We start from the raw sequence: 15,000 nt of genomic DNA, 5'->3' as shown, positions 1-15,000 counted from the left end.
TCCAATGTCACGGAATAATCTGGTTTACTCTTTTGTAGTGTGGTTTGGTCTACTAAAGTGTTGTACTTAAATAAACACTCACGAATGTGCCTGACGACTTCTCGCCGCCGATTCCTGGTGGGTTAGAGAACACCGAGTCGCATCCTGTCGTTTCAAAGAACAGTACACCGGCGAGCGCGAAGTAAATGCCTCGTCCATTTGGGTCGCCGTCAGTCAGACCCGCTCCACTCGAGGAGCGCCTGAGGAATAATCTCCGTTTCCGCTGAAATCGCTACATTATATTTCTCAACGAGCCGCGGCTGAAGATAACCGCCCGCCGTTGTGCCTTCCAGCCAAATATTGCGTTGCAAACATCAATAACAGCTTTAAGATGTCAATGCTGGCAAATGAGTGGGGTATCAGCGTGGTAATCAGCGGGGTATCAGTGGGGTATCAGCGGGGTATCAGTGGGGTATCAGTGGGGTATCAGCTGGGTATCAGTGGGGTATCAGCGGGGTATCAGTGGGGTAATCCGCGGGGTATCAGTGGGGTAATCAGCGGGGTATCAGCGGGGTATCAGCGGGGTATCAGCGGGGTATCAGTGGGGTATCAGTGGGGTAATCCGCGGGGTATCAGTGGGGTAATCAGCGGGGTATCAGCGGGGTATCAGTGGGGTATCAGCGGGGTATCAGTGGGGTATCAGCGGGGTATCAGTGGGGTATCAGCGGGGTATCAGCGGGGTATCAGTGGGGTAATCAGCGGGGTATCAGCGGGGTATCAGCGGGGTATCAGTGGGGTAATCAGCGGGGTAATCAGCGGGGTATCAGTGGGGTAATCAGCGGGGTATCAGCGGGGTATCAGCGGGGTATCAGCGGGGTATCAGTGGGGTAATCAGCGGGGTATCAGTGGGGTAATCAGTGGGGTAATCAGCGGGGTAATCAGCGGGGTATCAGCGTGGTAATCCGCGGGGTATCAGTGGGGTATCAACGTGGTAATCAGCGGGGTAATCCGCGGGGTATCAGCGGGGTAATCCGCGGGGTAATCCGCGGGGTATCAGTGGGGTAATCAGCGGGGTATCAGCGGGGTATCAGTGGGGTATCAGCGGGGTATCAGTGGGGTATCAGCGGGGTATCAGTGGGGTATCAGCGGGGTATCAGTGGGGTAATCAGCGGGGTATCAGCGGGGTATCAGCGGGGTATCAGTGGGGTAATCAGCGGGGTAATCAGCGGGGTATCAGTGGGGTAATCAGCGGGGTATCAGCGGGGTATCAGCGGGGTATCAGTGGGGTAATCAGCGGGGTATCAGTGGGGTAATCAGTGGGGTAATCAGCGGGGTAATCAGCGGGGTATCAGCGTGGTAATCCGCGGGGTATCAGTGGGGTATCAACGTGGTAATCAGCGGGGTAATCCGCGGGGTATCAGCGGGGTAATCCGCGGGGTAATCTGCAGGGTATCAGTGGGGTATCAGCAGGGTATCAACGTGGTAATCAGCGGGGTAATCCGCGGGGTATCAGCGGGGTAATCCGCGGGGTATCAGCGGGGTAATCCGCGGGGTATCAGCGGGGTATCAGCGGGGCATCAGCGTGGTATCAGCGTGGTATCAGCGGGTTATCAGCGGGGTAATCCGCGGGGTATCAGCGGGGTATCAGCGTGGTATCAGCGGGGTATCAGCGGGGTATCAGCGTGGTATCAGTGTGGTATCAGCGGGGTATCAGCGGGGTAATCAGCGGGGTATCAGCAGGGTAATCCGCGTGGTATCCGCGGGGTATCAGCGTGGTATCAGCGGGGTATCAGCGGGGTATCAGCGGGGGTATCAGCAGGGTAATCCGCGGGGTATCAGCGTGGTATCAGCGGGGTATCAGCGGGGTATCAGCGTGGTATCAGCGTGGTATCAGCGTGGTATCAGCGGGTTATCAGCGGGGTTATCAGCGTGGTATCAGCGGGGTATTAGCGGGGTATCAGCGTGGTATCAGCGTGGTATCAGCGGGGTATCAGCGAGGTAATCAGCGGGGTATCAGCAGGGTAATCCGCGTGGTATCCGCGGGGTATCAGCGTGGTATCAGCGGGGTATCAGCGGGGTAATCAGCGGGGTATCAGCGGGGGTATCAGCAGGGTAATCCGCGGGGTATCAGCGTGGTATCAGCGGGGTATCAGCGGGGTATCAGCGGGGTATCAGCGGGGTAATCAGCGGGGTATCAGCAGGGTAATCCGCGTGGTATCAGCGGGGTAATCAGCGGGGTAATCAGCGTGGTATCAGCGTGGTATCAGCGGGGTATCAGCGGGGTATCAGCGGGGTATCAGCGGGGTAATCAGCGGGGTATCAGCAGGGTAATCCGCGTGGTATCAGCGGGGTAATCAGTGGGGTATCAGCAGGGTAATCCGCGGGGTATCAGCGGGGTAATCAGCGTGGTATCAGCGGGGTATCAGCGGGGTATCAGCGCGGTATCCGCGGGGTAATCCGCGGGGTATCAGCGGGGTAATCCGCGGGGTAATCAGCGTGGTATCAGCGGGGTAATCAGCGTGGTATCAGCGGGGTATCAGCGGGGTATCAGCGTGGTATCAGCGGGGTAATCAGCGTGGTATCAGCGTGGTATCAGCGGGGTAATCAGCGGGGTATCAGCGGGGTATCAGCGTGGTATCAGCGGGGTAATCCGCGGGGTATCAGCGGGGTAATCCGCGGGGTATCAGCGTGGTATCAGCGGGGTATCAGCGGGGTAATCCGCGGGGTATCAGCGTGGTATCCGCGGGGTATCAGCGGGGTAATCCGCGGGGTATCAGCGGGGTATCAGCGGGGTATCAGCGCGGTATCCGCGGGGTAATCCGCGGGGTATCAGCGGGGTAATCCGCGGGGTAATCAGCGTGGTATCAGCGGGGTAATCAGCGTGGTATCAGCGGGGTATCAGCGGGGTATCAGCGTGGTATCAGCGGGGTAATCAGCGTGGTATCAGCGTGGTATCAGCGGGGTAATCAGCGGGGTATCAGCGGGGTATCAGCGTGGTATCAGCGTGGTATCCGCGGGGTATCAGCGGGGTAATCCGCGGGGTAATCCGCGGGGTATCAGCGTGGTATCAGCGGGGTAATCAGCGGGGTATCAGCGGGGTATCAGCGTGGTATCAGCGGGGTAATCCGCGGGGTATCAGCGGGGTAATCCGCGGGGTATCAGCGTGGTATCAGCGGGGTATCAGCGGGGTAATCCGCGGGGTATCAGCGTGGTATCAGCGGGGTAATCCGCGGGGTAATCCGCGGGGTATCAGCGTGGTATCCGCGGGGTATCAGCGGGGTAATCCGCGGAGAGCTGTGCAGCTAATGCTCGACGTGAGCTGAGGTTAGCTTACTTGTTTAATATAAAGGCACCAGAAAACATGAAATGGTATTTACTCCAGTAACCCTTTCCTGGGGGAGGAGCCACCCACTTTTTTTTTTTGCTTCGACGCCCGTGCTCAGAGCCACACCCACCTAATACATCATCGCCATGGACCAATGGCAGCTCGGGACTCGACCTAACTTTGCTGTGGCCGGACCTCGTTTGAAGTGACGTCCTGTGTGTCGGGGCCTTCAGTGTGCAGCTTCATCAGTCAACATACATTTGATGCGCATTGAGGTTTACATGTTAACCCATCCTGAAACATCACGGACACATTTAACGTGTGTGTGTGTGTGTGTGTGTGTGTGTGTGTGACAGCATCCATAATGCCGTGATCTCCGTGTTCCAGCGGAGGGATCTGGCAGAGAACGAGCTCTACGCACTGAACGAAGGCGTCAGGTGAGAGACATTACTGGCATTACTGGCAGCGCCTCCACTCGACACACGTCACGCGGATGATAACGCTGTGTGTGTGTGTGTGTGTGTGTGTGTGTGTGTGTGTGTGTGTGTGTGTGTGTCTAGGCAGCTCCTGAAGACTGAGCTGGGCTCCTTCTTCACAGAGTATCTGCAGGTGATGTACCGAGTCTCAGTAATCTCACTAATGAAGCGTCTGTGAACTGAGTGTGTGTGTGTGTGTGTGTGTGTGTGTGTCACAGAATCAGCTGCTGACGAAGGGGATGGTGATTCTTCGAGATAAAATCCGCTTTTATGAAGGTAAGATTATTTTATATTTTAAGATCTAATGAATGAGATTCAGACATCAGAACGTATTTGGGTTTGGAGCACAATCTGTGTGTGTGAGTTTCTGAGTGTGTGTGTGAGTGAATAAGTGTGTTCACTGGTATTGTATTCCGGTGTGTGTTCAGGTTCCAGGACACACACACACACACACTACACTATGAGGATACTCTGATGTCCTTATGATTCAAAACACAAAATAAACACACGAAGCGATTTTTATTAAAATGTAAAAATGCAGAAAGTTTTCTGTGATGGTTAGGGTTAGTGGATAGAAAATGTCATTAGCTCAGTATAAAAACCATTAAACAGTGTGTGTGTGTGTGTGTGTGTGTGTGTGTGTGTGTGTGTGTGTGTGTGTGTGTGTGTGTGCAGGTCAGAAGCTGCTGGATTCTCTGGCAGAAACGTGGGACTTCTTCTTCTGTGATGTTCTGTCCACACTGCAGGCCATCTTCCACCCCGTACAGGTGCTTCACACACACACACACACACACACACACACACACACACACACACACACACACACACACACACACACCCCGTACAGGTGCTTCTCACACACACACACACACACACACACACACACACACACCCCGTACAGGTGCTTCACACACACACACACACACACACACACACACACACACACACACCCCTTACAGGTGCTTCACACACACACACACACACACACACCCCGTACAGGTGCTTCTCACACACACACACACACCCCGTACAGGTGCTTCTCACACACACACACACACACACACACCCCGTACAGATGCTTCACACACACACACACACACACCCCGTACAGATGCTTCACACACACACACACACACACACACACACACACACACATACACACACACACACACACACACACACACCCCGTACAGATGCTTCACACACACACACACACACCAGTGAACCGTGTGTGTGTGTGTGTAGGGGAAGGAGCCGTCGGTCCGTCAGCTGGCTCTGCTGCATTTCAGGAACATCATCACTCTGAACACGAAGCTGGAAGAAGCTCTGAGTCGACAACGCGCTCGTGTGCCTCCCTCCATCATCCAGATGCTGCTCATCCTGCAGGTGTGTGTGTGTGTGTGTGTGTGTGTGCCTCCCTCCATCATCCAGATGCTGCTCATCCTGCAGGTGTGTGTGTGTGTGTGTGTGTGCCTCCCTCCATCATCCAGATGCTGCTCATCCTGCAGGTGTGTGTGTGTGTGTGTGTGTGTGTGCCTCCCTCCATCATCCAGATGCTGCTCATCCTGCAGGTGTGTGTGTGTGTGTGTGTGTGTGTGTGTGTGTGTGTGTGTGTGTGTGTGTGCGCCTCCCTCCATCATCCAGATGCTGCTCATCCTGCAGGTGTGTGTGTGTGTGTGTGTGTGTGTGCCTCCCTCCATCATCCAGATGCTGCTCATCCTGCAGGTGTGTGTGTGTGTGTGTGTGTGTGTGTGTGTGTGTGTGTGTGTGTGTGTGTGTGTGCGCCTCCCTCCATCATCCAGATGCTGCTCATCCTGCAGGTGTGTGTGTGTGTGTGTGTGTGTGTGCCTCCCTCCATCATCCAGATGCTGCTCATCCTGCAGGTGTGTGTGTGTGTGTGCCTCCCTCCATCATCCAGATGCTGCTCATCCTGCAGGTGTGTGTGTGTGTGTGTGTGTGTGTGTGCCTCCCTCCATCATCCAGATGCTGCTCATCCTGCAGGTGTGTGTGTGTGTGCCTCCCTCCATCATCCAGATGCTGCTCATCCTGCAGGTGTGTGTGTGTGTGTGTGTGTGTGTGTGTGTGTGTGTGTGTGTGTGTGTGCGCCTCCCTCCATCATCCAGATGCTGCTCATCCTGCAGGTGTGTGTGTGTGTGTGTGTGTGTGTGTGTGCCTCCCTCCATCATCCAGATGCTGCTCATCCTGCAGGTGTGTGTGTGTGTGCCTCCCTCCATCATCCAGATGCTGCTCATCCTGCAGGTGTGTGTGTGTGTGTGTGTGTGTGTGTGTGTGCCTCCCTCCATCATCCAGATGCTGCTCATCCTGCAGGTGTGTGTGTGTGTGTGTGTGTGTGCCTCCCTCCATCATCCAGATGCTGCTCATCCTGCAGGTGTGTGTGTGTGTGTGTGTGTGCGCGCCTCCCTCCATCATCCAGATGCTGCTCATCCTGCAGGTGTGTGTGTGTGTGTGTGTGTGTGTGTGTGTGCGCCTCCCTCCATCATCCAGATGCTGCTCATCCTGCAGGTGTGTGTGTGTGTGTGTGTGTGTGTGCCTCCCTCCATCATCCAGATGCTGCTCATCCTGCAGGTGTGTGTGTGTGTGTGTGTGTGTGTGCCTCCCTCCATCATCCAGATGCTGCTCATCCTGCAGGTGTGTGTGTGTGTGTGTGTGTGTGTGTGTGTGTGTGTGTGTGCGCGCCTCCCTCCATCATCCAGATGCTGCTCATCCTGCAGGTGTGTGTGTGTGTGTGTGTGTGTGTGTGCCTCCCTCCATCATCCAGATGCTGCTCATCCTGCAGGTGTGTGTGTGTGTGTGTGTGTGCGCGCCTCCCTCCATCATCCAGATGCTGCTCATCCTGCAGGTGTGTGTGTGTGTGTGTGTGTGTGTGCCTCCCTCCATCATCCAGATGCTGCTCATCCTGCAGGTGTGTGTGTGTGTGTGTGTGTGTGTGTGTGTGCGCGCGCCTCCCTCCATCATCCAGATGCTGCTCATCCTGCAGGTGTGTGTGTGTGTGTGTGTGTGTGTGTGCCTCCCTCCATCATCCAGATGCTGCTCATCCTGCAGGTGTGTGTGTGTGTGTGTGTGTGCGCGCCTCCCTCCATCATCCAGATGCTGCTCATCCTGCAGGTGTGTGTGTGTGTGTGTGTGTGTGTGTGCCTCCCTCCATCATCCAGATGCTGCTCATCCTGCAGGTGTGTGTGTGTGTGTGTGTGTGTGTGTGTGTGTGCGCCTCCCTCCATCATCCAGATGCTGCTCATCCTGCAGGTGTGTGTGTGTGTGTGTGTGTGTGTGTGTGCCTCCCTCCATCATCCAGATGCTGCTCATCCTGCGTTTGTGTGTGTGTGTGTGTGTGTGCGCCTCCCTCCATCATCCAGATGCTGCTCATCCTGCAGGTGTGTGTGTGTGTGTGTGTGAGTGAGAAGAACCTGTACGGGGGCGGGTGTGTGTGTGTGTGTGTGCCTCCATCATCCAGATGCTGCTCATCCTGCAGGTGTGTGTGTGTGTGTGTGTGTGTGTGTGTGTGTGTGCGCCTCCCTCCATCATCCAGATGCTGCTCATCCTGCGTTTGTGTGTGTGTGTGTGTGTGTGCGCCTCCCTCCATCATCCAGATGCTGCTCATCCTGCAGGTGTGTGTGTGTGTGTGTGTGTGTGTGTGTGCCTCCCTCCATCATCCAGATGCTGCTCATCCTGCAGGTGTGTGTGTGTGTGTGTGTGTGTGTGTGTGCCTCCCTCCATCATCCAGATGCTGCTCATCCTGCGTTTGTGTGTGTGTGTGTGTGTGTGCGCCTCCCTCCATCATCCAGATGCTGCTCATCCTGCAGGTGTGTGTGTGTGTGTGTGTGTGTGTGTGTGCCTCCCTCCATCATCCAGATGCTGCTCATCCTGCAGGTGTGTGTGTGTGTGTGTGTGTGCCTCCCTCCATCATCCAGATGCTGCTCATCCTGCAGGTGTGTGTGTGTGTGTGTGTGTGTGTGTGTGCCTCCCTCCATCATCCAGATGCTGCTCATCCTGCAGGTGTGTGTGTGTGTGTGTGTGTGTGTGTGTGTGCCTCCCTCCATCATCCAGATGCTGCTCATCCTGCAGGTGTGTGTGTGTGTGTGTGTGAGTGAGAAGAACCTGTACGGGGGCGGGTGTGTGTGTGTGTGTGTGCCTCCATCATCCAGATGCTGCTCATCCTGCAGGTGTGTGTGTGTGTGTGTGTGTGTGTGTGTGCCTCCATCATCCAGATGCTGCTCATCCTGCAGGTGTGTGTGTGTGTGTGTGTGTGTGTGTGTGTGTGTGTGTGTGTGTGTGTGTGTGTGTGTGTGTGTGTGTGTGTGTGTTCCAGAGGTGGGAGACTCGAGTCGCAATTTTCTGGACTTGAGACTTGTCTAGATCTCTGAAAAGACTCGACTTGACTTTAGACTTGACTCGGACTTGTGCCTATTTACTTGAAATGACTTGTGGAAAATATTTTTTTCAATTATTGTGATTTTAAAAAAAATATATTTAAGAATGAACTATATTTATACGCATGCGTAAACCGCTAGACGCTATCCGGAACCCGCTTGCCGCAGATCCCTCCGCAGACACCGCTACACCACCAGCTCCAGCCCAGGATAATAACGTTCGGGTTTAGAGATGACGCGTACACGGCCAAGAAAACATCGGCTGTGTGTAATATCTGCAGTGCCAAGATAAGCGATTCATCGGCCACAACTTCAAATTTCATTCGTGACTTCAAGTTGCACAGCGAGAAGTGTTGTTGGACTCACTGGGCTAACGCAGAGGTTATGCTAGTTTTCAAGCATGAGGTTTTCTGTGGTATCTACTTCCAACTTTAATCAAAAAGCTAGCGATATAATAATGTAAACTTGAGGTCCACATTCACAACGGGTGTGCTGTCCCGTGCCTGTCTAAAACCTGCTACCGGTATGTAATGTCCAGATGTGCACCTCGGCGATCTCAGCTAGCGGCCGCTGAAACAGAGACGTGTGAGGATGCTTTTGTTTAGTTCACACGTTCCTATATGCAGGGCTAGCACAAGATGGGAACAGTTGTATTAATTCTTGTTTTCTTGTGTTCATTTAATTTATTTTTATTTTAGAGCATTTAAAGTGCTTCTTAACAATATTTTATTACACACGTTAATTTATTTATTTTTGTAACCCATCATCAGCCCTCTGTGTCTAAAGTAATAAAAGTCTCCGAGTTAAAAAATGTGCCAAACGAGCCTGTGTGCGACTTGACTTGAGACTTGCATTTAGTGACTTACTCCCACCGTTCCTGAGTCGATGCAGAGCAGAAACTGCCAGCTTTAAACTTACAGGAAGGAGTTGCAAGACAAATGTGTGTGTGTGTGTGTGTGTGAGAGAAGTGAAACATGTTTTTCTCTCTATGAGTGAAATATATCTACACACAACTGATATTTTTAAGTCAGCTGTGTGTGTTTCTGGTTTGATGTGGATTGTGGTCGTATTTCCTGTGTTTGTGTGTGTGTGTGTGTGCGCGTGTGTGTCGGTGTGCACGAGGCTAAAGGTGTGTGTGTGTGTGTCAGGGTGTGCACGAGGCTAAAGGTGTGTGTGTGTGTGTGTGTGTCAGGGTGTGCACGAGGCTAAAGGTGTGTGTGTGTGTGTGTCAGGGTGTGCACGAGGCTAAAGGTGTGTGTGTGTGTGTGTGTGTCAGGGTGTGCACGAGGCTAAAGGTGTGTGTGTGTGTGTGTGTGTGTGTGTCAGGGTGTGCACAAGGCTAAAGGTGTGTGTGTGTGTGTCAGGGTGTGCACGAGGCTAAAGGTGTGTGTGTGTGTGTGTCAGGGTGTGCACGAGGCTAAAGGTGTGTGTGTGTCAGGGTGTGCACGAGGCTAAAGGTGTGTGTGTCAGGGTGTGCACGAGGCTAAAGGTGTGTGTGTGTGTGTGTCAGGGTGTGCACAAGGCTAAAGGTGTGTGTCAGGGTGTGCACAAGGCTAAAGGTGTGTGTGTGTGTGTGTGTGTGTCAGGGTGTGCACGAGGCTAAAGGTGTGTGTGTGTGTGTGTGTGTGTCAGGGTGTGCACGAGGCTAAAGGTCTGTGTGTGTGTGTGTGTGTCAGGGTGTGCACGAGGCTAAAGGTGTGTGTGTGTGTGTGTGTGTGTCAGGGTGTGCACGAGGCTAAAGGTGTGTGTGTGTGTGTGTGTGTGTCAGGGTGTGCACGAGGCTAAAGGTGTGTGTCAGGGTGTGCACGAGGCTAAAGGTGTGTGTGTGTGTGTGTGTCAGGGTGTGCACGAGGCTAAAGGTGTGTGTGTGTGTCAGGGTGTGCACGAGGCTAAAGGTGTGTGTGTGTGTGTGTGTGTCAGGGTGTGCACGAGGCTAAAGGTGTGTGTGTTTGTGTGCCAGGGTGTGCACGAGGCTAAAGGTGTGTGTCAGGGTGTGCACGAGGCTAAAGGTGTGTGTGTGTGTGTGTCAGGGTGTGCACAAGGCTAAAGGTGTGTGTGTGTGTCAGGGTGTGCACAAGGCTAAAGATGTGTGTGTGTGTGTGTCAGGGTGTGCACGAGGCTAAAGGTCTGTGTGTGTGTGTGTGTCAGGGTGTGCACGAGGCTAAAGGTCTGTGTGTGTGTGTGTGTCAGGGTGTGCACAAGGCTAAAGGTGTGTGTGTGTGTCAGGGTGTGCACAAGGCTAAAGGTGTGTGTGTGTGTGTGTCAGGGTGTGCACGAGGCTAAAGGTGTGTGTGTGTGTGTGTGTCAGGGTGTGCACGAGGCTAAAGGTGTGTGTGTGTGTGTGTGTGTGTGTCAGGGTGTGCACGAGGCTAAAGGTGTGTGTGTGTGTGTGTGTGTGTGTGTGTGTGTGTGTCAGGGTGTGCACGAGGCTAAAGGTGTGTGTGTGTGTGTGTGTCAGGGTGTGCACGAGGCTAAAGGTGTGTGTGTGTGTGTGTGTCAGGGTGTGCACGAGGCTAAAGGTGTGTGTGTGTGTGTGTGTGTCAGGGTGTGCACGAGGCTAAAGGTGTGTGTGTGTGTGTGTGTGTCAGGGTGTGCACGAGGCTAAAGGTGTGTGTGTGTGTGTGTGTCAGGGTGTGCACGAGGCTAAAGGTGTGTGTGTGTGTGTGTGTCAGGGTGTGCACGAGGCTAAAGGTGTGTGTGTGTGTGTGTGTCAGGGTGTGCACGAGGCTAAAGGTGTGTGTGTGTGTGTGTGTGTGTGTGTGTCAGGGTGTGCACGAGGCTAAAGGTGTGTGTGTGTGTGTGTCAGGGTGTGCACGAGGCTAAAGGTGTGTGTGTGTGTGTGTGTGTGTGTGTGTGTGTGTGTGCCAGGGTGTGCACGAGGCTAAAGGTGTGTGTGTGTGTGTGTGTGTGTCAGGGTGTGCACGAGGCTAAAGGTGTGTGTGTGTGTGTGTCAGGGTGTGCACGAGGCTAAAGGTGTGTGTGTGTGTGTGTGTGTGTGTGTCAGGGTGTGCACGAGGCTAAAGGTGTGTGTGTGTGTGTGTGTGTGTGTGTGTGTCAGGGTGTGCACGAGGCTAAAGGTGTGTGTGTGTGTGTGTGTGTCAGGGTGTGCACGAGGCTAAAGGTGTGTGTGTGTGTGTGTGTGTCAGGGTGTGCACGAGGCTAAAGGTGTGTGTGTGTGTGTGTGTGTGTCAGGGTGTGCACGAGGCTAAAGGTGTGTGTGTGTGTGTGTCAGGGTGTGCACGAGGCTAAAGGTGTGTGTGTGTGTGTGTGTGTGTGTGTGTGTGTGTGTGTGTGTCAGGGTGTGCACGAGGCTAAAGGTGTGTGTGTGTGTGTGTGTGTGTCAGGGTGTGCACGAGGCTAAAGGTGTGTGTGTGTGTGTGTGTCAGGGTGTGCACGAGGCTAAAGGTGTGTGTGTGTGTGTGTGTGTGTGTGTGTGTCAGGGTGTGCACGAGGCTAAAGGTGTGTGTGTGTGTGTGTGTGTGTCAGGGTGTGCACGAGGCTAAAGGTGTGTGTGTGTGTGTGTGTGTGTGTCAGGGTGTGCACGAGGCTAAAGGTGTGTGTGTGTGTGTGTGTGTGTGTGTCAGGGTGTGCACGAGGCTAAAGGTGTGTGTGTGTGTGTGTGTGTGTGTGTCAGGGTGTGCACGAGGCTAAAGGTGTGTGTGGTGAGTACCTGAGGCTGGAGGCTCTGGTCCAGATGGTGGTTTCTCCGTATCTGGGAACTCACGGGCTTTTCTCCAGCGACGGCTCCGTCATGCAGTCTTCGTGTGTGTTGGGTGAGCGGATTCTCCTCATTACACACACACACACACACACACACACACACACTGATCTTGATTAGATTCCCTTAAGAACATTTAACATCCATGAATGCTTTCCATTCCACAAACGGTTCTTTAAAGTGATTTTGTTTTCCGCACTGATAACATTTTTTTTTCTATAAAAGAGTGATGTGTGTGTGATCCGTTGTGGAACTCCTTATCTGTGAGAGTGTGTGTGATCCGTTGTGAAACTCCTTATCTGTGAGAGTGTGTGTGACCAGTTGTGTGTTGTCCTCAGAGAAGCGGCTCTGGAGGCGCTGGCCGCGCTCAGACTCGCCGCTGAAGAACCTCGTGGTTCGGTCCAAGAGCTACAACATCCCGATGCTGACGCCGGTGAGCGAACACGAGCCCGAGCCCGGCGGGGTCCGGCGCCACTCCGTGTGTCGGATGACCTCGTTCGAGGAGGAGCCCGTGTTCACCGAGGCGCCGCCCAGCCCGATCCTGAACGTCTGTGAGGGTCCTCCCATAATCCCCGAGCCGGAACCGGACCGGGCCTCCTCCTCTAGTCCCGAGACCGTGGTGGACTCCGACACCGAGGGAATATTCATCGACTTCAGCCGGCAGCGCTCCAGCTCGTCTGAGGTCAGCCAGGAGAGCGAGAGCCTGGCGTGACCCCTGAGACATCACACGTGACCCTTGACCTCTGAGACATAGCGCCTGACCTCTGAGACATCACACGTGACCCCTGACCTCTGAGACACCGCGCCTGACCCCTGAGACATCACATGTGACCCCTGACCTCTGAGACACCGCGCCTGACCCCTGAGACATCACACGTGATCCCTGACCTCTGAGACACCGCGCCTGACCCCTGACCTCTGAGACTGCGCCTGCGTGTGTTCAGGATAGCAGGCTAACACACTGTATCGCAGGAGTTCTGCCGGTCGCACTGCTCAGAGGATGTGGAGTGACAAGGGTTCGCTCTAATAACTGAGATCAATGAGGCCTGTGATCAGTCAGCGCCTGACCCCTGACCCTGTGCTGACCGGAGGAAAAGCGACGGCATAATGAGAGATTTATAAGCAGGTCATTTTTGACCCGGACACCACAAGTGTAACAAAGTGGGAAAAACCCCTGGAGAAAGTTGGATTGTCTTGAAGTCAGTGATGGCCTGTGTGAGAGTCAGTGAGTCAGTGAGTCAGTGATGGCCTGTGTGAGAGTCAGTGAGTCAGTGATGGCCTGTGTGAGAGTCAGTGAGTCAGTGAGTCAGTGATGGCCTGTGTGAGAGTCAGTGAGTCAGTGATGGCCTGTGTGAGAGTCAGTGAGTCAGTGATGGCCTGTGTGAGAGTCAGTGAGTCAGTGATGGCCTGTGTGAGAGTCAGTGAGTCAGTGATGGCCTGTGTGAGAGTCAGTGAGTCAGTGATGGCCTGTGTGAGAGTCAGTGAGTCAGTGAGTCAGTGATGGCCTGTGTGAGAGTCAGTGAGTCAGTGATGGCCTGTGTGAGAGTCAGTGAGTCAGTGAGTCAGTGATGGCCTGTGTGAGAGTCAGTGAGTCAGTGATGGCCTGTGTGAGAGTCAGTGAGTCAGTGATGGCCTGTGTGAGAGTCAGTGAGTCAGTGATTGCCTGTGTGAGAGTCAGTGAGTCAGTGATTGCCTGTGTGAGAGTCAGTGAGTCAGTGATGGCCTGTGTGAGAGTCAGTGAGTCAGTGATGGCCTGTGTGAGAGTCAGTGAGTCAGTGATGGCCTGTGTGAGAGTCAGTGAGTCAGTGATGGCCTGTGTGAGAGTCAGTGAGTCAGTGATGGCCTGTGTGAGAGTCAGTGAGTCAGTAATGGCCTGTGTGAGAGTCAGTGAGTCAGTAATGGCCTGTGTGAGAGTCAGTGAGTCAGTGATGGCCTGTGTGAGAGTCAGTGAGTCAGTGATGGCCTGTGTGAGAGTCAGTGAGTCTGTGAGTGAGTCAGTGAGTCTGTGAGTGATGGCCTGTGTGAGAGTCAGTGAGTCAGTGATGGCCTGTGTGAGAGTCAGTGAGGGCCTGTGTGAGAGTCAGTGAGTCAGTGATGGCCTGTGTGAGAGTCAGTGAGTCAGTGAGTCAGTGATGGCCTGTGTGAGAGTCAGTGAGTCTGTGAGTGAGTCAGTGAGTCTGTGAGTGAGTCAGTGATGGCCTGTGTGAGAGTCAGTGAGTCAGTGATGGCCTGTGTGAGAGTCAGTGATGGCCTGTGTGAGAGTCAGTGAGTCAGTGATGGCCTGTGTGAGAGTCAGTGAGTCAGTGATGGCCTGTGTGAGAGTCAGTGATGGCCTGTGTGAGAGTCAGTGATGGCCTGTGTGAGAGTCAGTGAGTCAGTGAGTCAGTGATGGCCTGTGTGAGAGTCAGTGAGTCAGTGATGGCCTGTGTGAGAGTCAGTGAGTCAGTGATGGCCTGTGTGAGAGTCAGTGAGTCAGTGATGGCCTGTGTGAGAGTCAGTGAGTCAGTGAGAGTCAGTGAGTCAGTGATGGCCTGTGTGAGAGTCAGTGAGTCAGTGATGGCCTGTGTGAGAGTCAGTGAGTCAGTGAGAGTCAGTGATGGCCTGTGTGAGAGTCAGTGAGTCAGTGATGGCCTGTGTGAGAGTCAGTGAGTCAGTGAGAGTCAGTGAGTCAGTGATGGCCTGTGTGAGAGTCAGTGAGTCAGTGATGGCCTGTGTGAGAGTCAGTGAGTCAGTGAGTCAGTGAGAGTCAGTGAGTCAGTGATGGCCTGTGTGAGAGTCAGTGAGTCAGCGGCTGTTAGTGGTTCTGAAGTTCACTCATTCTCATTGCCAGATCTAATGGACTAATGAACACACCCCTTTAACTATTATAGAAAGATCAATATTTATAGGATTTAAAATTTAATAAGTCAAAGTATTTTTCAATAAAATGTTACTTGAGAAAAGACCAGAGAACGGTCAGTAATAAAGCCGGACAGAAGCAATCGAGCACAGGAGTTTCTGACGGGGAGATGATTGATGCGCATCAGTGTTATCTGCACGGTTAGATCTGTGATGCACAGGTGTGCTGGGACACGTCATCTTCATCATCTTCATCATCATCATCTTCATCTCCAG

General features: G+C 53.5%; 1 protein-coding gene across 2 annotated transcripts in view; it reads left to right on the top strand.

Annotated features, from left to right (window-relative positions):
• The window catches only part of prr5b (proline rich 5b (renal)), a 29,531-nt gene that overhangs the window by 14,147 nt on the left and 384 nt on the right, over positions 1 to 15,000 (top strand). For both annotated transcript variants that reach the window (XM_079622078.1, XM_079622077.1), the window contains 7 exons: positions 3,661 to 3,741; positions 3,865 to 3,913; positions 3,999 to 4,056; positions 4,456 to 4,547; positions 5,026 to 5,166; positions 11,803 to 11,941; positions 12,225 to 15,000. The exon at positions 12,225 to 15,000 is cut by the window's right edge and continues 384 nt beyond it. In XM_079622078.1, the coding sequence (XP_079478204.1) occupies positions 3,661 to 3,741; positions 3,865 to 3,913; positions 3,999 to 4,056; positions 4,456 to 4,547; positions 5,026 to 5,166; positions 11,803 to 11,941; positions 12,225 to 12,598 (934 nt within the window). In that variant the 3' untranslated portion in view covers positions 12,599 to 15,000. The remainder of the gene's footprint in view (positions 1 to 3,660; positions 3,742 to 3,864; positions 3,914 to 3,998; positions 4,057 to 4,455; positions 4,548 to 5,025; positions 5,167 to 11,802; positions 11,942 to 12,224) is intronic.

The sequence above is a fragment of the Phoxinus phoxinus genome, assembly GCF_949152265.1.
Source record: "Phoxinus phoxinus genome assembly, chromosome: 9".
Taxonomy (NCBI): domain Eukaryota; kingdom Metazoa; phylum Chordata; class Actinopteri; order Cypriniformes; family Leuciscidae; genus Phoxinus; species Phoxinus phoxinus.
The sequence above is the reverse complement of the archived record's forward strand: the minus strand, read 5'-3'. Positions and strand labels throughout refer to the sequence as shown.